The 21,810-nt window shown below is 43.5% G+C and overlaps 1 protein-coding gene across 1 annotated transcript in view; it reads right to left on the bottom strand.

Moving 5' to 3' along the window:
- LOC115092267 (glyoxylate reductase/hydroxypyruvate reductase-like) overlaps window positions 1–21,810 on the bottom strand; it is a 154,509-nt gene that overhangs the window by 109,859 nt on the left and 22,840 nt on the right. The window contains exons 3-5 of the mRNA XM_029603014.1: window positions 16,465–16,537; window positions 9,396–9,512; window positions 7,431–7,519 (exon numbers count right to left, since the gene is read on the bottom strand). Of these exons, the coding sequence (XP_029458874.1) occupies window positions 7,431–7,519; window positions 9,396–9,512; window positions 16,465–16,537 (279 nt within the window). The remainder of the gene's footprint in view (window positions 1–7,430; window positions 7,520–9,395; window positions 9,513–16,464; window positions 16,538–21,810) is intronic.

Genomic DNA, 21,810 nt, shown 5'->3' with positions numbered 1-21,810 from the left:
CTCCAAGAGATTCTGGGAAAAAGTGTTGAAACGGCACATGATTCCTGGGTAGCAGGGCACCCAGGAACATCCAGAACTCTCAAACTTCTGCAGCACCATGTCATAATCCGCTATGTTGGTGGGAGGAGCAATCAGATAGGAATAGCAATCTGATGTATTCCGTAGGCAGAGTAGCAATCGGTTGTATAGACTGCTGGAGACAGTAGTGGGTGGATCCTTGGGCCGGTGGCAGATGTCCATGCCCCCGGGGAAAGATCCCGAGAGGGACCATTGACTAGGCTTAGAGTATAGAGACAGACACACACTAGTTCTTTTATTAAACATGTCTTGAAACCACCAGAGGTGGCAGTAGTGAGCTGTAGTGCCCGGCAGGGCTGAAGTCCCTCAGATACTGGAACAGCGATCCCTAGATGGCTGAGGTGTTGAGAAACTGTAGACCGTGAGTAGGCAGGGTATGCAGAGTTCATGAACAGAACTTAGATGACAACACTCACATATTGGTCTCAGGGAGCTAGGAGCTGGAAAGGATAGGCCCTCGAGGAGCGAGTACCTGGTTCCAGGGAAAGCTCTGAGAGAATGATGGTAACTCACAATGATGTAGACAGTGATGGCTTCCAGGCAGAAGAGAATCAGCAGATAGTCAGGAACGAGGGCCCTTGAGGAGCGAGTACCAGTTCCTGTCAGTAAACCTGAAAGGCAAAGAGAGAGCGAGGCCCCCGAGGAGCGGCTACCTCTGGTAAGTCCGAGGAGGCAGAGTAGCTAGAACGAATCCTTGCTAACTCTGTTTGTTAGCGATATCAGAGACCTTTAAATAATGGAAGCGGATGACGTCATCTCAGGGGGGCGCCCCTTAAGTTCGCGCCCTTGCTGGTACTTCAATCGGAGTGCGCTCACGCCCTAGGCTTCAGGCAACATGGCGGATCTGCAGCGTCAAGCCGGTCCGGGGACGCTGGAGAGAGACAGCAAGGAGACGCCGCGGCAGCCAGCCGTCCTTCAGACCTGGAGGGAGTCGCTACAGAGGTAAAGAGGGCGGATTGGAGACATTGGGCAGCGATGGTCGCAACACACCATTACTGGTGGCTGCACATTAAGGAGGATGTGAAATTCTATTTAAGATCCTGCCCAACCTATGCACAGAACAAAACCAATCATGTCTGACTCTGGGGGCTGTTACAGCAGTTGCCAGTCCCCAGGGAACCCTGGATCCACATATACACTGACTTTGCAATAGATCGCCCTCTCTCACATGGCGCTATGGTAATATGGATCATTATGGACAAATTCTCCAAGATGGTCCACTTTGTGCCCCTCTCTGGGCTCCCCTCAGCTCCTGAACTAGTCTGCCTCTTTGTACAACGTGTTTTTCAGATACATGGATTACTATTCCACATTCTCTCTGACAAAGGTGTTCAATTTACTGCCTGTTATTGGAGGGCCCTTTGTCGCAAGTTCAGTATCTCCTTGGACTTCACTATGGCCTATCACCCCCTAGGCAATGGGCAGACTGAAAGAACTAATCAGAGCCTCAAAACCTTTCTCAGATCATACGTCAATAGAAGGCAGGACGACTGGGCCCCCCTATTGCCTTGGGCAGAATTCTCCCACATCAATCACATAAACACTGCCACCAGTTCTTCACTCTTCCAAGTCATATATGGAAAACACCTGCGGGTGCCACTCCTACTGCCTCTTGTTGATTGCCCAGCAGCCTGTCTCACTGCTCAGGAACTCCATGCTGAAGCCATCCATCAGACCCGGAGGGAGTCACCACAGATATAGAGAGGGCGGAGTGAGGGCATTGAGCAGCGACGGACGCAACAGTACCCCCCTTCAAAGGGCGATCTCCTCTTCAGGTACTAGGCTTAGGTTTCAAAGGATGCGCGAGGTGAAACTGATGAAGCAGCTCTTTATCCAAGATATTGGTCTGAGTCTCTCAAGTGATCAAATCGGGGCCGAAGCCTTCCCAAATCAGAAGGTATTCAAAATTCTTGCCTCTGTTATGAACATCCAGAATCTCTTTGATCTTGATTTCTAATTCATCTTCTGCAATGGTGACAGATAGATCTTGAGTGGAAATGTTGGTGAACGTCCAACCCACTACTAAGGGTAATCTCTTCAGTCATGTAACTGGATAAGTGTTGAATTCAGCAGCAATAACTCAGCTGCTATAATGTCACTGAAAGTTCAACAGAAGTGGCAAGGTTGGGGTGCGCCTAATCCCACTTCTAAGGGTAACTTCTTCAGTAAGTCACTGGATGAGATGTTAAATTCAGCAGCAAAGCTTAGCTGCTATGGACTTCAATGAAACTTCACAAAAGTGGCAAGGTTGGGGTGCGTTCAAAACCCACTTCTGGATAACTCTTCCGTAGAATTGCTGGAAGAGAGATGGTAGCAGCACCAGCAAATCAAACAGGCTGGTAGCTAGAGATATCTTCTTTGGAACCAATAGTGCTGTAGACCTTCATGCATGACTTCCGAGTGAAACAAACATAGCAGATATCTCTGAGAAATAGTCCGTGAAGACGGTAAAGATATAGAGCACCAACTAGCCATGGCGAACATAGCAACTGCTATGAATATCAGCAGCCAGAGTAGAACTGCTGTGGTCATCAATAAGATCTTCAAAAGAAGTGGCGAAGTAAAGGAACGTCCAAAGCCCACTTCAAGTTGATACAATAATGGATCTTCTAATTTGACGAAGGGACTCCTCAGGTCTTCCACAAGATGTCTGAGAATAAGGTTGCCTCCTGCCCGAGAGTCCAACAGGGAATCGTATCTGGTTCAGAGTCACAGAGACTGAACGATAGAGCGGAGGAGATAACACCGTATGGCCCAAGAACAGTCCTCCCACAGGACTTAGGCCAGTTCGTTTCCTGGATGTATGGAGCATGTAGAGACATCATGGCCGGGCTGACCACAGTACATGCACAGGCTGCGTTTCTTCCGGAACCTTCTCTCTTTTGAGGTCAAGTGACCACGATCAATTTGCATCTGTTCCTCTTTATCAACAGCAGGAATTGCTGGACCCATCCGAGGTGCAGAGGTACTGGCCTGTTTCAACTCAGTTAACACCTTGGGCTGGAGTTCCTTCACCTTGTCTCGGAGCTGACAATCAATCCAAGTAGCTCAAGCTATCAATTCTTCCAGCGTGTCAGGTGTCTGGCGAGCGGCCAGCTTGTCTTTCAAGCGGGTATCCAGGCCTCTGCAAACTCTAAACATAAAAAAAACTGAAATTATGTGGTTGAGGAGAAATTCCACAATAATCAATCCGCCAACCATAGACCTAAGAAATTTTAACATTACACCCTCAGATCAAGTACGAGACCTAGGAATACAGATTGATGAGAACTTTTCAATGAAACAGCATATAAGCAAATTAATTAAATCAGGATACACCAAGTTGAGAATACTACACCAACTGAAACCATGGCTAATAATACTCTTAGTTTTTCAATCTGGCCTACTACATCTTCCAGGTTCTGGGGTCCCAGCGAAGTTCTGCTGCAAGAGTCTTGAATTCTATGGCAAATTCAGCCAATGATCTGTTACCTTGCTTCAAGTCCACTAAAGCAAATTCGGCAACAGTATTACGAGCAGGGTCATCAAAAACGGATTTAAACAAGTCCATAAATCCTTCTATGTCCTGCAAAATAGGGTCCTTGCATTCCCACAAGGTAGATGCCCACGACAAGGCTCTCCCATCCAAATACGAAAGGATGTAAGTGGTCTTAGAGAGACCTGTGGGAAACACTGAAGGTTGTAAGATGAAATGCAAGCTGCACTGGTCCCAGGAGTACTGCTTCTCCAAATTTAGCTGGATCCACTGGAGTTAGCAATCTGTAATTGTTCGCTCCTCCAGAGGGGAGGAGTTAGCAATCTGTTATGAGTTCGCTCCTCCAGAGGGGAGGAGTTAGCAATCTGTTATGGTTTGCTCCTCCAGAGCGGAGGAGTTAGCAATCTGTAGAGTTCAGCTCCCTTGGTGGGAGGAGTTAGTGATCTGTAATGCTCTTCTCCATGAGAGGGAGGAGTTAGTAATCTTGTTAGGGTATAGACTGCGGAGATAGCAATCTTGATGTGAATCTTTTTTTTTTTTTACCATACTGGTTCAGACCAAGGGTCCATCAAGCCCAGCATCCTGTTTCCAACAGTGGCCAATCCAGGCCATAGGAACCTGGCAAGTACCCAAAAACTAAGTCTATTCCATGTTACAGTTGCTAGTAATAGTAGTGGCTATTTTCTAAGTCAACTTAATTAATAGCAGGTAATGGACTTCTCCTCCAAGAACTTATCCAATCCTTTTTTAAGCACAGCTATACTAATTGCACTAACCACATCTTCTGGCAACAAATTCCAGAGTTTAATTGTGCGTTGAGTGAAAAAGAACTTTCTCCGATTAGTTTTAAATGTGCTACATGCTAACTTCATGGAGTGCCCCCTAGTCTTTCTATTATCCAAAAGAGTAAATAACCGATTCACATCTACCCATTCTAGATCTCTCATGATTTTAAACACCTCTATCATATCCCCCAACTGGTTAACATTTGTGTCCGCTTTAGAGGATAGCTTATTTAAGGGTGAAATTTTACTGCTTTCTAACCGATGGCTCAGTTTGCATCTTAGAAACTGAGTTTGCTCCTATTACATAAATTAAGAGTTGATTTGGAGGCCTATCTACCCTACTGGCTGCTTTTCTTACATAGACTCTTAACAGGTCTTATTCCATGCAGCCTTACTAAATTAAAATTGCCCCTTCCCAATTAATCCCACCATAACTCACTTGGTTCAGTTCTTCCCAGTGATGGCCTCGCTGTTTTAAAACAAAATCTCTTTTTGTTGTGTGTGTGACTATTTTGTAGGTCTTGACTAGATTGTAAGCTCCAAGGAGTAGGGACTGTCCATTATATGTCTCTGTGCAGCTAGACCAAGATTTGTCAATAGGCACACTAGGTCTGTGCTTAGGGCGGAAAAAAATAAAAAAATCTGGAGGCAGCAGCTTGGCTGAGGATTTCCTGCTTTTCAGCACAGAACAGTCTTCTGCTTCCTGATCCAGTCCCTCCCCTTCCAGGCAACGTGCAAGCAAATGCATGGGAGGGGGTGAGTCTAGAGCAAGCAGATTAAAGGGGAGTCATTTTGGGAAGGTTAGGAGGGGCTAAGTAGGGATCACTGGATCCCTCACTGGATGTGAGGAGAGAGGATAGGAGATGAGAGGGGATCGGCTGGGGGACGGATCTGTGTGTGAGAGAAAAGGATGAGGGAAGGGGGGCAATGTTTGCATGTGTATGTGAGAGAGAGAGAGAGAAGGAATTGGTGCTGGGTGTTTGTGTGTGCATGTCAAATTGGGTGGGAGGTTAGAGAGGGATGCAAGGGGGAATAGGACCAAAGCATGGTAGGGACACTGCCTCTTCCTCTACTCCCACCATCACAATTCATATCCTCTCCCCCTTGATTTTAGATTCTATCTCCCAGATCTGGGAAACCTTGCTTCCTATCTCTTCCTTCTCCCCAGTTCATGGAAATCATCCCCAATCCCTTTTACTCCCTCCTTTCCTCTTCTCCCCTTCCTCAGACTCCTCTTTCTCCATTCCAGATTCCTGATTTTCCTCTCTTCCTCATTTCCCCATCTTCGTCGTCTCTCCCTCTTTTCCCCTCCATCTCTAGTCCTCTTTCCTTCTCAAATTCCTCCCCTCTATTCCCAGTCTTTTCACCTTCTCATGACCCTATTCATGGTCTGCTTCCCTTCTCTTCCCATCCCTGATCTTTCACATATCTGTCTATTTCTAATCTATTAGTTAAAATTTGTAGCCTAACATTAAAATCATCCATTGTACCTGAAGACTGGAGGGTGGCCAATGTAACCCCAATATTTAAAAAAAGGCTCAAGGGGCAATCCGGGTAACTATAGACCAGTGAGCCTGACTTCAGTGCCGGAAAAAATAGTGGAAACTATTCTCAAGATCAAAATCGTAGAGCATCTAGAAAGACATGGTTTAATGGAACACAGTCAACATGGATTTACCCAAGGGAAGTCTTGCCTAACAAATCTGCTTCATTTTTTTGAAGGGGTTAATAAACATGTGGATATAGGTGAACCGGTAGATGTAGTGTATTTGGATTTTCAGAAGGCATTTGACAAAGTCCCTCATGAGAGGCTTCTACGAAAACTAAAAAGTCATGGGATAGGAGGCGATGTCCTTTCGTGGATTACAAACTGGTTAAAAGACAGGAAACAGAGCGTAGGATTAAATGGTCAATTTTCTCAGTGGAAAAGGGTAAACAGTGGAGTGCCTCAGGGATCTGTACTTGGACCGGTGCTTTTCACTATATATATTAATGATCTGGAAAGGAATACGACGAGTGAGGTTATCAAATTTGCGGATGATACACAATTATTTAGAGTAGTTAAATCACAAGCAGTCTGTGATACATTACAGGAGGACCTTGCAAGACTGGAAGATTGGGCATCCAAATGGCAGATGAAATTTAATGTGGACAAGTGCAAGGTGTTGCATTTAGGGAAAAATAACTTTTGCTGTAGTTACACAATGTTAGGTTCCATTTTAGGAGCTACCACCCAGGAAAAAGATCTAGGTATCATAGTGGATAATACTTTAAAATCGTCGGCTCAGTGTGCTGCAGCAGTCAAAAAAGCAAACAGAATGTTAGGAATTATTAGGAAGGGAATGGTTAATAAAACAGAAAATGTCATAATGCCTCTATCATGCCATGGTGAGACCGCACCTTGAATTCTGTGTACAATTCTGGTCGCCGCATCTCAAAAAAGATATAGTTGCGATGGAGAAGGTACAGAGAAGGACAACCAAAATGATAAAGGGGATGGAACAGCTCCCCTATGAGGAAAGGCTGAAGAGGTTAGGGCTGTTCAGCTTGGAGAAGAGACGGCTGAGGGGGGATACGATAGAGGTCTTTAAGATCATGAGAGGTCTTGAACGAGTAGATGTGAATCGGTTATTTACACTTTCGAATAATAGAAGGACTAGGGGGCATTCCATGAAGTTAGCAAGTAGCACATTTAAGACTAATCGTAGAAAATTCGTTTTCACTCATCGCACAATAAAGCTCTGGAATTTGTTGCCAGAGGATGTGGTTAGTGCAGTTAGTGTAGCTGGGTTCAAAAAAGGTTTGGATAAGTTCTTGGAGGAGAAGTCCATTAACTGCTATTAATCAAGTTTACTTAGGGAATAGTCACTGCTATTAATTGCATCAGTAGCATGGGATCTTCTTAGTGTTTGGATAATTGCCAGGTTCTTGTGGCCTGGTTTGGCCTTTGTTGGAAACAGGATGCTGGTCTGACCCAGCATGGCAATTTCTTATGTTCTTAAAATAATAATCATAAGCAGAGAAACTGTAGCTATGAGTTTACATGGGTTCATATAATTGTATTGATCTGACCTGGGAATCTTAATAATTACCTATTCTTCCAAGTCCTAGAATTCCCACTGTGCTCTGCGTAAGCCCATTGCCACACATCCAGAGTGGTTTCCAGGTACCCCATCCACCACTAAGAAAAAAACAACATTCAGAATAGTTACAGATATAATTACCATAACTCCATATTCAAAAGCATTTAGAGGGATAACTCAGAAGTTATCCCTCTAAATGAAGATCTGAGCACTTATCTGGCTAAATTCTAGAATTTAGCTGGCTGAGGCCTAGATTCATCATTTTGCGATAAATCTAGCAAGAATAGCACCCGTGATAAAAAAAAAAAAAGGGTGTGTGATTAGGGTAATTTTCATGATACTGCTTTGCATAGCTATTTATTGCAAAGCATGTTATGAGAGAGAGAGAAAGGAAGAAAGGAAGCCTCTGTAGAGGCTCACCAAAAAGTTAACTATTTATACCACTGTAAAAAGGAGCACTTAGTAACTCGGGGTGAGGTTTGTGGGCTGAGTTGGTGTTTAGGGGGCAGTTTAACATGCACAGTCATACGTATGAAGAGCACAGTTACCATCAGTGATTTAATGTGATTTGGAGGGATGAAAGGTGAAAGAAGAGTAGCTGCAATCAAGCAAGGTAGAGAGAACTTGGTACAAATCTACTCTTCTTTCACTTTTCATCCCTCCAAATCACATTAAATCTTCTCTGATGGTAACTGTGCTATTCGTACGTATGACTGTGCATGTTAAACTGCCCCCTAAAACCCAACTCACCCCACAAACCTCACCCTGAGTTACTAGTGCCCCTTCTTACAGTGGCATAAATACTTCAAAAATCAGTGGGCCTCCACAGAAGCTCTCTCTTTCTCTCCCCTCCCCTTCCCAAAACGGGATTTGCAATAAATCCCATTTCATCCATTAAGCACAGCTATTGCAGGCATAATGCCAAGAAAAAAGGTGTAGTTGTTTCCAGCGTTAAATCCCGCAATAGTGTGCATTATGTTATCATACACAATGTTAAACAGCCCTCATTTCCATGTACTCCTCCCACTTGAATAAAATGTTCAAATTTGCATATGCATTTCGTGATGTGATATTTATCGCATGCGTTAAGGCGTTATCGTCGGCGTTAGCTCCCGCAATAAAGCCCTAATGCATTTTGATGAATGACCCCCTAAGTTAGGGGCATAACTGGGAGAAATTGAATTAGCTGGCTAAGTTATCCAGCTAACTCTGACATTCAAAGTTCTCCGGCTGCACTATTGAATATACCTCCATAGTTAAATGGATAAGTTTATCTGGCTATCTTTGCTAGCTGGACTGTGACTGAATATGGACCTCTATATTTTCAAATCATTGATATAACATTTACAGATCTTGTGCCTCCTTTATGTATGCTTTTTATAATAAGCTATTCATTTTGGAAGCCATACCGTTAGTGCAGTCTTGGCCTTACCATATAATATTCCCATCTAAATATGATAAGTTAACAGTATGATAGGCTTTTATATATAAATCATGCCTAATCTACTTTTTTACCTGATTTTCGTTTACTATTTTTAGCAGTTTTTGAAGATAAATATTAAAAATTGCAGTTTCTGTAGGGGTAACTCAGAGGCAGTCCCCTGGAAGATGGAAATCCCAGCAAATACTGACCAGAAAATTCACAAGCACTGGGTTCCAGAGGAAGCCATGGATTGTTGCTAGAAATTGGGCTACCTGGCCCAATTTTGAAGATAACCATTTCCTTCAGTAATGCTCTCTTGATAGTTTTTCAGTCATTCCCAATGTGCTTGGGATCCCCAGAAGGGTTTGGGATGGTGACTCGGGCAGTATTTCAGTTAGCCTGATTGTGCAGGGAATAGCAGTTTTTCGGGAAGACTCGCTGTTTCTGGCCACTCTTATGACTAGTATTAAACAGCCCATTCTTACATTCTGGTAGAAACATTCTTTGAAAGGTACTGGGATTTGGATAAATGAAATCAAACAAAAATTTACTTTCTGGCTTCATCCACTGCCTCTATCAGTCGACGAGAAGTGGCTAGAAGGAGGGCAACTGTGAGCTCAGCGACTGCCTCTGTCAGGACATCTGGTGTGTATCCTACTTGGATGCCTCTGCATAGAGAGAAAGAGAAGAATCCTTAGTGCACTACATAGTATTTAAGGTTGAAAGAGGTTGATGGAGCCCAACCTTCCTCTGATTGTTTACCAGCTCTGTCAGAGATGTTGCTAGGTACTTTAAAAGATTTGGGGCTCAGCCTCACAGGCACACTGCAATTGCCGGGCCTTTTACCCTTCACACTTCAAACAAACACAAACACTCACTCGTGTGCATGCTGTATCTCCTCTTCTCTCTTCCCTTAAAAAATGTATATACAATAAAATATATAACAATGTTAATAATTTAAAGTGGTAGCAATGAGAAGGCACTGTATAGGGAAACCAGAGTAAAATTTGTAGTAATCTACTTTCAAAATGGGCAATTTCCTAATACCTACAAGTACATTTTGTTAGTATAAAATACAAGGACCCAATGCAAGCTTTCAGGGCTGGCTGGAGGATATGCTTTGTAGAGAAGGGAATAAACTGTGTGCCAGATTAAACCACATCAACCTATTAATTTCAGCTGTAAACAGCTGAAATGATCCACTGGGGTTCATTACCAATAGTGCCCTTAGGGAGCTGGGATGGCTATCCCCTTGTGAGGTAATAAAAGCAGCTCTCTCCTGAAAGCTCGGGAGGCAGTGCTTTTGAGTTGTGGATTTAAGAGGAAGTGCAGGAGATTTTTTTCCTTCATTGGATTTTGGGCCTGCTTGGAGAATTCAGGCAAACTCTGCCTGTTGTCCCTGAGAAAAGTCAGGAAGATGCCCCCTTTTAGTCCACTCACTGGCTGACTGGGTTTGCTTCTAGGGTTGTTTCGGGGATTTCAGAGATTATCTTTTGTAAGAAGCTGCGAGACCCCTGGATGTTGCCTGGAGAGAGGTCACGGGGAAACCTTTCCCTGAGGGTCCAGGACAGGGAAGACCTGCTCCTCTGCAACCTCCTGGAGGACAGAGGAATGGTGGTGATCCACTGCCGAGAACTTCTCATTATCTTTGGACTCAGTTTGGGAAAGAGATTTTTGGTAGCAAGAACTAGGAGGAAGAGTTTTGCTGCCCCCTTCCTGCCCTAATAGAAACATCTGAGAGCTGCGTATTTCTGAGGGGACGTTTATCCATCAAGGATTCAAGAAAGAGAGAAAGCTGGACATTTGAAGAATTGTAAGACCAAATTTGAATTAATCCTGAAGACACCCACTTGGAGTCTTCACCCTTGGGAGACAGATAAATTGGGATTCTCGATACTTAGACTGTTTTACCAATTTTTATTAACTTTGGAGGAGTTTTTCCTGCCCACATAAAGATACCCTGTCCGCTTGGGAACCTCATTATTCCATGCCCTGGAGGGTAAGTGTTTCCCCTGCCTGGTAGTAAGAAACACTTGCATAGATACAAGAAAGGCTGTGAACGCTATAAATAATATCTGTGGCGCTAAGAACTGTCTGAACTGTGTCAGTTCATTATCTGATTCATCTTCAGTAAAAGATTTTGTTTGAACACTCCAAATACGAGTCTGCTGTGAATTACTGGCACCGCACAGAACACACAGTGGCAAAGGATTTATACACTTCTTCCAAGGAAAGGAAAAACAGTGTGACCCCTGTCAGTCCAGGCCCTGAAGGAGGAATTCCTTCTCCCCACCAACAAAGAACTCAGGCCCTGGGGAAAGAGACCTGTAAGAGATCTAGCGTGAGTGGATCCAACCCCCACAACAAGTACAAATTCCTTTATGGTCCCATTGGTGGCTCTCTGCCACCTGAAAACGGGGGTCATATCTCTATGGGAGATACATCCAAATTGTGATATTTTAAATCAGTTTTACATAGATTCAGGTCTGGAATTGCCAACAGTACATTAGGCCTGTGCCTAAGGTGACAGAAATCTGGGGTGGAGGTGCAGCAGATTTCCTACCTCCAGCTGTGCTGAATCTCAGTCAGCAAAGAACAACTTTCTGTATCCTGCGCCATATCCTGGATAGAGTGCAGTAGGCTGGCGATGCTCCAGATTTGCCAGCTCTGACTCCGGAGTGGCTCCAGTAAATCTAACTCTGGTTCCAGGCTGGCTCCCAAGCCAATAAAATTCCTCTGATCCAGGTCCAGCAATCTTTGCTCTGGCACTGGAGCAGTCTAGAGCTGGAGTTCAGGGTGTATCTTGACTTTGTAACCGAGCTGGAGCTAGATTACTAGAGCTTCTCCGGAGTCAGAGCTGGCAAACTCGGAGCAATGCCAACTCTAGTGTGCAGGAAACAAGAGGAGAGGGGTGAGGATGGAGTGAACAAACTGAGCAAAGAAAAGCTGCTCCCTATTCTCTCCTATTGTGCTACTGCCATTGCTCCTCCTGCTGGCAGGGATCAGCTGCAGGGATGAAGATATGAACTGAGGATGAGAGGGGGAACATGTGAGTGGGAATGGAGATGGAGAGGAGGGCCTGAGATAGAGATGACTGAGGGGGATCAGCTAAGAGAGCAAATGGGGATCATCGTGGGGAGAGGGAAGTGGGCTTATGTGTGTAAAACAGAGGAATAAGAGGAGGGCAGTGTTTCTGTGTGAGAGAGAAAAGAGATCTGTGTCAAGTGCAAGTGTGCCAGATTGGATCGGAGGTTAGGGAGGGATGGCAATGCAAGGGGGAGCAGAACCAGAGCAAGGCAGGGACATTTCCTTCCCCCTACTCCCCCCCCCCCCCCCCAATCTACATCTCCACCTGCATCATAATTTGAGATTCTCTCTCCCTTTATCTTGGATTATATCACCCAGATCCTGGAACCTCCTTTCCTTCCTACTTTTCTCTTCTCCCCAGATCCTGGTACCAACTCCCCAAGCCCTGATGCAAGATCCTTCCTCTCTGATCTCCTCCTACTCTTTTGCTCATCTTCAATCCCAGAACCGCCCTCCTTTTTTTCCATTCCAAATTAATGCTTCCTACCCTTCTTCTTTGATCTTTTCCAACCCTAGTCTTCCCTCCTAAGGGAAGCTAACCAAATTGGTAGTGCAGTAATAATGGGAAATTTAAATTACCCCAGTATTGACTGGGTAAATGTATCATCGGGACATGCTTGAGAGTTAAGTTCCTGGATGGAATAAATGACAGTTTTATGGAGCAATTGGTTCAGGAACTGACAAGAGAGGGAGCAATTTTAGATCTAATTCTCAGAGGAGCACAAGATTTGGTGAGAGAGGTAACGGTGGTGGGGCTGCTTGGCAATAGTGATCATAATATGATCAAATTTGAATTAATGACCAGAAGGGAGACAGTAAGCAAATCCACTGCTCTCGTGCTAAACTTTCAAAAGGGAAACTTTGATAAAATGAGAAAAATAGTTAGAAAGGAGAAGCTACAAAGGTAAAAAGTGTGCAAGTGGCGTGGTCATTGTTAAAAAATACCATTCTAGAAGCACAGTCCAGATGTATTCCACACATTAAGAAAGGTGGAAAGAAGGCAAAACGATTACCGGCATGGTTAAAAGGGGAGGTGAAAGAAGCTATTTTAGCCAAAAGATCTTCATTCAAAAATTGGAAGAAGGATCCAAAAGAAGAAAATAGGATAATGCATAAGCATTGGCAAGTTAAATGTAAGACATTGATAAGACAGGCTAAGAGAGAATTTGAAAAGAAGTTGGCCGTAGAGGCAAAAACTCATAATAAAAACTTTTAAAAATATATGAGTTCCTAATGCTCTCCCCCCCTCCACTCTTCACCTCTCCCCGCTCCCACCGTCCTTTCTTCTTTTCCCCTCCCCTCCCACCTTAACCTCTTGCATATCTCTTTGCCATATAGTCCTGTTCTTACTAACTCGTTTCTCAGTTCCTTATTGCTGTTAAAGTTTTAATCAAAATTGACGCGACCTTGTTCAAGCGTTTAAGATTAGTTCTAAGATAATCTCCTAACAGTTTGATGTAACCTATACCATTCTATGTTCCATGTACTGTTCTATGTAGCAAATTGTTCTATTGTAAACCGGGGTGAAGGGTAATAGTTAAACCTCGGTATATAAAAGCTCTGAAATAAATAAATAAATAAATATCCAAAGCAAAAAGCCTGTGAGGGAGTTGGTTGGACCGTTAGATAATCGAGGGGTTAAAGGGGCACTTAGAGAAGATAAGGCCATCACGGAAAGATTAAATGATTTCTTTGCTTCGGTGTTTACTGAAGAGGATGTTGGGGAGGTACCCGTACTGGAGAAGGTTTTCATGGGTAATGATTCAGATGTACTGAACCACATCATGGTGAACCTAGAAGATGTGGTGGGCCTGATTGACAAACTGAAGAGTAGTAAATCACCTAGACTGGATGGTATACACCCCAGGGTTCTGAAGAAACTCAAAAATGAAATTTCAGACCTATTAGTAAAAATTTGTAACCTATCAATAAAATCATCCATTGTACCTAAAGACTGGAGGATAGCTAATGTAACCCCAATATTTAAAAAGGGCTCCAGGGGAGATCCGGGAAACTACAGACCAGTTAGCCTGACTTCAGTGCAAGGAAAAATAGTGGAAAGTGTCCTAAATATCAAAATCACAGAACATATAGAAAGACATGGTTTAATGGAAACAAAGTCAGCATGGCTTTAACTAAGGCAAATCTTGCCTCACAAATCTGCTTCACTTATTTGAAGGAGGTAATAAACATGTAGATAAAGGTAAACCGGTAGATGTAGTGTATTTGGATTTTCAGAAGGTGTTTGACAAAGTTCCTCATGAGAGGCTTCTAGGAAAAGTAAAAAGTCATGGGATAGGTGGCGATGTCCTTTCATGGATTACAAACTGGCTAAAAGACAGGAAACAGAGAGTAGGATTAAATGGACAATTTTCTCTGTGGAAGGGAGTGGGCAATGGAGTGCCTCAGGGATCTGTATTGGGACCTGTACTTTTCAATATATTTATAAATGATCTGGAAAGAAATACGACAAGTGAGATAATCAAATTTGCAGATGAAACAAAATTGTTCAGAGTAGTTAAATCACAAGCAAATTGTTATAAATTGCAGGAAGACCTTGTGAGGCTGGAAAATTGGGCATCGAAATGGCAGATGAAATTTAATGTGAATAAGTGCAAAGTGATACATATAGGGAAAAATAACCCATGCTGTAGTTGCACAATGTTAGATTCCATATTAGGAGCTACCACCCAGGAGAGAGATCTAGGTGTCATAGGGGTAGATTTTGAAAAACTGCGCAATCGCGTACTTTTGTTTGCGCAGCAGGCGCAAACAAAAGTACGCTGGATTTTATAAGATACGCGCGTAGCCGCGCGTATCTTTTAAAATCCTGGATCGGCGCTCGCAAGGCTGCCGATTTTGGGCAGCCGGTGCGCGCCGAGCCACGCAGCCTGCCTCCGTTCCCTCCGAGGCCGCTCCGAAATCGGAGCGGCCTCGGAGGGAACGCTCTTTCGCCCTCCCCTCACCTTCCCCTCCCTTCCTCTACCTAACCCACCCCCCCGGCCCTATCTAAACCCCCCCCCTCCACCTTTATCTATGGATTTACGCCTCCCGGAGGGAGACGTAAATCCACGCGCGCCAGCAGGCTGCTGGCGCACTGAGACCGGACTCGGGGGCGGTTCCGGAGGGCGCGGCCACGCCCCCGGAACGCCCCGGCCCGAAACCACGCCCCCGGGCCTGCCCCCGAAATGCCGCGCCCCGCCCCAAAACGCCGCATCATTCGGCCCTGACACGCGCGTGTCCCAGGGTTCTGCACGCGCCGGCGGCCTATGGAAAATAGGCGCGCCGGCACGCAAGGCCCTGCTCGCGTAAATCCGGGCGGATTTACGCGAGCAGGGCTTTGAAAATCCGCCCGATAGTGGATAACACATTGAAATCGTCGGTTCAGTGTGCTGCAGCAGGCAAAAAAGCAAACAGAATATTGGGAATTATTAGAAAGGGAATGGTGAATAAAACGCAAAATGTCATAATGCCTCTGTATCGCTCCTTGGTGAGACCGCACCTTGAATACTGTGTACAATTCTGGTCGCCGCATCTCAGGAAGGATGTAGTTGCAATGGAGAAGGTACAGAGAAGGGCGACCAAAATGATAAGGGGAATGGAACAGCTTCCCTATGAGGAAAGACTAAAGAGGTTAGGACTTTTCAGCTTGGAGAAGAGACGACTGAGGGGGGATATGATAGAGGTGTTTAAAATCATGAGAGGTCTAGAACGGGTAGATGTGAATCGGTTATTTACTCTTTCGGATAGTAGAAAGACTAGGGGGCACTCCATGAAGTTAGCATGGGGCACATTTAAAACTAATCGGAGAAAGTTCTTTTTTACTCAACGCACAATTAAACTCTGGAATTTGTTGCCAGAGAATGTGGTTCGTGCAGTTAGTATAGCTGTGTTTAAAAAAGGATTGGATAAGTTCTTGGAGGAGAAGTCCATTACCTGCTATTAAGTTCACTTAGAGAATAGCCACTGCCATTAGCAATGGTTACATGGAATAGACTTAGTTTTTGGGTACTTGCCAGGTTCTTATGGCCTGGATTGGCCACTGTTGGAAACAGGATGCTGGGCTTGATGGACCCTTGGTCTGACCCAGTATGGCATGTTCTTATGTTCTCACTCCAGTCCTGGTCCTCCTCCCTCTCACAGGGAGGCGATCTCCCATGCCTGAGATCGCCTCCCTGTGCTGATACTGAAGATCCCTTTTCTTCTTATTTCCTCCAACTTCCTACTTTGTCCCTTTGTACTTGAGCTTTTTTCTTCATTGAGAGTTTTATCCAAAGAGTTTTGCATAGATATTATGTACCCATGGATTTGGTGCTAAATATCACATCTCTCACTATCTGTACCTCAGAGCATTGTTTTTCATAACAAAATAAATGGTGGAAGGGGGGAAGCTGATGGGTGCAGAGAAATAGCTCCATAATTTGCTTTCAGTGTTTTACAGAGAAAAACAGTCAAAGTATATGATTCGGAGATCACACATGACATTTTCAGCCCAGATTAGAAACATACATACATATCTTGTGATTATTTTACCTCTTCTTCAGTGCATCCAGTGAAAGATGATCGTAGCCAACAGACATAGTGCTGACCACTTTAAGGCTGGGTCCTGCAATTTACAGAGAGAATAAATTATTATTTTGCAAGTACAATTTTTAAACTTGCTAGCAAGTTTGGGCTGGGCCCAGGACTGGAATTGCTCACCCCTGGCATAGAGGAACTAAATTATCTTTGGTAAAGTGAACATTATCTTTGGTAAAGTGAACATATTTAAGGACTGAATAAAATTATTGCATCCCCTTGGAAAATTGTGATTCTTTTGTATATGCAATTATTATTATTTTGGCATTTAATGTTCCAAAATATTACATACTCCAGAGTCTACAGTCCAAGTGCATGATTCATTAAGGTTTGCCCCGGAGTGGGCAACTTTCAAACAGCCTACTTAGTTGCAAGAACCTTGCACTTTCCCTTGAAAATTACTTGCACCTACTTTATCTGCTGCAAAATAATGCATGTAGATTTAAAAATCCAATCTATGCATGTTATTTTCCAATGCTATCCCTTGTCCCTAAAAATGCAACTAAATGTATTTGCGCTATGAAACTGCACACATATTCCAAGCCAGACTGAGCCAGGTAAATGGCTTTGAAAATTGTCTTCTATCACTTTCAGATTGAATTGTTCCATTTGGATTAAAACAAGTGGTGATAGAGCCTATTATGAAAAATAAAACTGGTAGAATTGACGACTGGGATAATTATCGTCCAATATCTAATTTCTCATTCCTCTCAAAAATGTTTGAAAATGTTGTGCTATCTCAATTGGTGAATCACTTGGAAGACCAAGATATTCTTTTTCCAAATCAATTTGGATTTAGGAAACAACATTCTACTGAGACTCTACATTTTTCTCTAATGGATCCTGTTCTACAAGGTTTTAAAACTGGTGAATCCTATTTTCTGATCTTAATTGATCTAACGGCAGCATTTGACACCGTGGATCATACCCTGGTATATAATCAGCTGTTTGATATCGGGATCAATGGTAATATTTTCAGATGGTTTTCCTCTTTTCTAGCTAATAGGTCATTTCAAGTTAAATCAGGAAATCAGATATCTGACATTTTTTATATTGAAAACGGAACTTTTGGCCAGCTTGGGGGGGCCTCCTGACCTCCCCAAGCTGGCCAAAAGTTCCGTTTGTGTCCAACGAGGGGTCCGGGAGTGGAACCGCAGTGGACCACGAGACGGCCGCGTCACTCCGACGTGACGCGGACGTCACGTGCTCCTCGCAAAGGAATAGAATAATGGCTTCCTGACTCCCCGCTGGACCACCAGGGAGTTTTGGTAAGTCTTGGGGGGGGATTAAGGAGGGTGAGGGGTTTAAATTTTTATTTAGGATCAACGATCGCGATTTCCAACGTATTCAACATAGCTATGTTGAATAAGTTGGAAATCCGATCGTTTTCGCCTCATCACTTTTTTAAGTTAAAAAAAAAAAAAAAGTAGCGTTTTACATATAAGTTCAAAACGAATGCACACCCCTAGTATGTGAGACAGAGAGAAACATGTGTGAGTGAAAACTGTATGTAAGTAAGAGAGAGCATTGTGTGATTGAGAGAGACTGGTCAGAGAGGTGAAGTGTATTCATGTAAGAATGACTGATCAGGGAGGTGACTGGTGTGTGTGTTTGTGAGAGACAGAAACTGGTCCTGAGGGTGTGACTGGTGTGTGAGTATGTGAGAGAGAGACAGAGACTGGTTGTGGTTCCTAAGGAAGAGGACCATGAGAGAAGCTACTGATGCTTCTGGTGTGGCCTATCAGGGAAAGGAGTAGGAGAGCTGGCTTTTTAAGTTCATTTTTCTTGATTGTCATTTTAATTATTGGGTATTATGTGATGTGTCTGCTGTTTTGAAATATTTTATTGGTGTTCAGAGAATTTTTAATATTTTTTTAAAGTTTTTAATTGTTAGATGTTGTTCTGTTCATCAGCTCTTTTGACACATTTATTCATATAGTTTTACAACTATAAAACTATGTGGGGATCTATAGCAGCTTGACTTTTTCTGTTTCCCTAATTGGAGGTGTATTGGTGTTTAGGGCTTGGTTTAATAGTAGTGTTGCCTTTTAATAGGTAGGATTGTTCCATTTGAGAACAAGCCTTCCCATAACTACTCACTTCAGCCTTGGTTCTTATCCGCATCATGAGTACTCTATCCAACTTGAGGCCTTCATAGTCCTCCCCTATTTAATGTCCCTGCTTTTTGCCCAAGTTATACAGACCCAATTCTCTATACTTGCTTCACCCATTTTATGTTTATCCAGGTTACTTCTACCCTGTTCATTGTAAAACAAGACTTTGGGCCTCATTTTCCAATATCGCAGTGGTAACACATGAGGGGGTGTGTCCTATGCAAATAAGGCATTTTTTGTGCAGCAGGGAAACATTGCATCACGCAATGTTTTCACCATTTGTGGAACTGGATTCGCAAATTGCGGGGGGGGGGGGGGGGGGGGGGGGAGGAGAGAGAGAGAGAGAGAGAGAGAGAGAGAGAGAGAGAGAGAGAGAGACTTGCTATAGTGCCTATGCCCTAGACAGGTATTTGTATCCCTATGGGAGGGCCACCTAGTAACTCGAGGTGGGGATTAGGTATGAGCGTAGGGGGTTGGGGGCCACTTTCACATTCAACATGAGACCTACAGAAAGAACAGTGGTCTCTAGTGAAGATTTGCTGGCCGTCGGAGTGAGGACACTCACTCCAAGAAAAGATTTGGACAATGTTCACTCCACCTAGCTTGTTGTTGCCCAGGTAGAGTGTCCATCAAGCTAGATTGAGAGAACATTGCCCAAATCTCCTCGTGGAGTGAGTTTCCTTACTCCGAAGCCCATCAAATCTTCACAGGAGACCACTGTTCTGTTCATACGTCTCATGTTGAATGTGAAAGCGACCCCCAACCCCCTACACTCATACCTAATCCCCACCTCGAGTTACTAGGTGGGCCTCTCATAGGGATACAAATAGTTGTCTAGGGAGTAGGCATAATAGCAAGTCTCTCTCTCTCTCTCTCTCTCTCTCTCTCTCTCTCTCTCTCTCTCTCTCTCTCTCTCTCTCTCTCTCTCTCTCTCTCTCTCTCTCTCTCTCTCTCTCTCTCTCTCTCTCTCTCTCTCTCTCTCTCTCTCTCTCTCTCTCGAATTGTCATGCACCACAATAAACCTTTACTGGCCTCTAGCGCACAATGTAACATGAATGGGTTGTAGCTATTAGTCGTGATAGGAGCCGCACATGATAACTGTTTCCCGCTTTACATATGCTCCGCCCCCACTCCACCCCCTGAATAACAAATTTGCATTCGCATTAACGGCTGTTAGCGTGATTTGTGAATTTATCTCCTGCTGTAACTCCTTGGAAAATGAGGCCCTTTGTCTCTGTTATTTTTTGCTGGTTGTAATGTAAACTGAAGTGATAATTAATCTTGTTAATTGAACCTCGGTATATAAAAAGTTATAAATAAATAAATAAATACATGCCATATTGCAGGTGTAACTTTGTGCAGATTACTTTGTGTGCATTATTGCAGATCCTGGTACTATGTTAGGTGCTATATTTCTGTTTCCATTTCTCCAGTGGCTTTTTTGGGTTTCCATTCCAGTTGTTCTTTTGTGCATGACTGAGGTGAGATATTTAACTAGCATGTAGACTAGTAAAATACCTCACCTTATTTGTTGTGTTTTCTCAATAGGTGTATTGGTGGTGAACTGCTGTCTTTTTATAAGTAGGGCTAGTGCACCTGGTAGTAGAGGGAGTTTGTGTTGCTGTTATTGAGATAACACCAGAATATATTTTTTGTATGGTGAATTGTATGGGGAATGTTCTAGTTCTGCTTTATACCCATTGCTGAGGGTCGGGGGTGGGGTTCCTGTGGATGCAAAGTGTACATTTATATTTAGCCTTATGATAGTCATGTGTTCAGTGTGTCATGCATGTGAAAACTATCTATCAGGTGTGTCCCGACAGAAAAAAGGTTGAGAACCACTAACAATTGCTAATGTGCCTGTCCTCAAGAAATTTGTCCAAATCTTTTTTTTTTTAATCCAACTCTACTACCCTCAATCACATCCTCTGCCAACAGATACCACATTTAATTGTGTACTGACTGAAAAATACTTCCTTAAATTTGTATTAAATCTGCCGTCAATTAATTTCATGGTGTGTGTTTTGTCTCTACAGTGTATTTGTATGATTCTTTAGCATACTGCCATCCTGTGTCATCTTGAGAGATTGCAAGATTTAGATTTTCTACAGGGTACAAGTTTTCCATCTTGATTGGTTAATATTTTGAATGTTTCTGAACTTCTTATTGGATGTGTTCCTGTTTCCTCTCTCTCTCTCTCTCTGTCTCTTTCCTCTTCATATTGGTCCCTTGACCAAAAGTAGCCTGGGACTGTCTCATTTCCTATGGGGTTTTCAATTGGAAAAAGGCTCGGCAAGCTAACAGCTCTTCCTGAATCCTTCAAGTTCCTAGAAGTATCATTTTTTTCACCTCATCCAATAATATCCGCAGCTTTTTCTACAGCTACAGTTGTCTGCATCTGACTACTGGGTTTTTAAAGATACTCATCAAAGCTGTACCAGATTCTATTATCTCTGCAACTATCCTTGATTCCATATCATTCGCTTTGAGTGTTAAAATGTTCCTCATTCAATAAATGTATTGGTATTAAGAACTGAGTTTTCTCTTGATATCTGAAGCTGGGAAAAATGTTTAGCTGATTGTTTAGCAACTCAAGCAAAGGCAAATGATTTGTGGGCACAGTACAATGAAAAAAGCATGAAATTAAAGGGGTTTTAATCAAAGGATGCAGTAGAAGTCTAGTTGTATGGACTTGGCTACAGAGTGAATTTAGAAGATTCTTTTCTGGCAGTTTAAAGCACAGACTTGATTTTCTGCTTGCATCCTTCCAAAATAATTCATGCTGTGCAAGTCAGTTGTTCAGCATGGGAGCAAACGTTCAACCCTTTTGGCCCCTTGCCCCCAGCAGTGATTATGTCAGTAGCCTGAGATAGGAGTGCTGGCTACTCTTAGTTGTAACCTAATTCTGCCAGTGTTTATCATTGTTTCAAAGACTGGCAGAAGACACTCCTTCAGTAAAGGAGGTGCTCTGTGAAAATGCAAATGAGGATGATTTCTCAGTCACAGCTGCTTCTATGCAGGGCCGGTGCAAGGGGATTTGGAGCCCTAGGCGAGCCTTCTCCCTTGCGTCCCCCCCGGTCTTGGCCCCAACTCCTACCTCATTCTCGATCATGCCCGCTGACTGTGTGGTTTTCTGGGTTGCAAGCAGGTTGGGCACTGCTCATGGCCCACCAAATCTCCACTCCTC

Source organism: Rhinatrema bivittatum, chromosome 1 (genome assembly GCF_901001135.1).
Source record: "Rhinatrema bivittatum chromosome 1, aRhiBiv1.1, whole genome shotgun sequence".
Classification (NCBI taxonomy): Eukaryota; Metazoa; Chordata; class Amphibia; order Gymnophiona; family Rhinatrematidae; genus Rhinatrema; species Rhinatrema bivittatum.
This window is presented reverse-complemented; position numbering and strand designations above follow the sequence as displayed.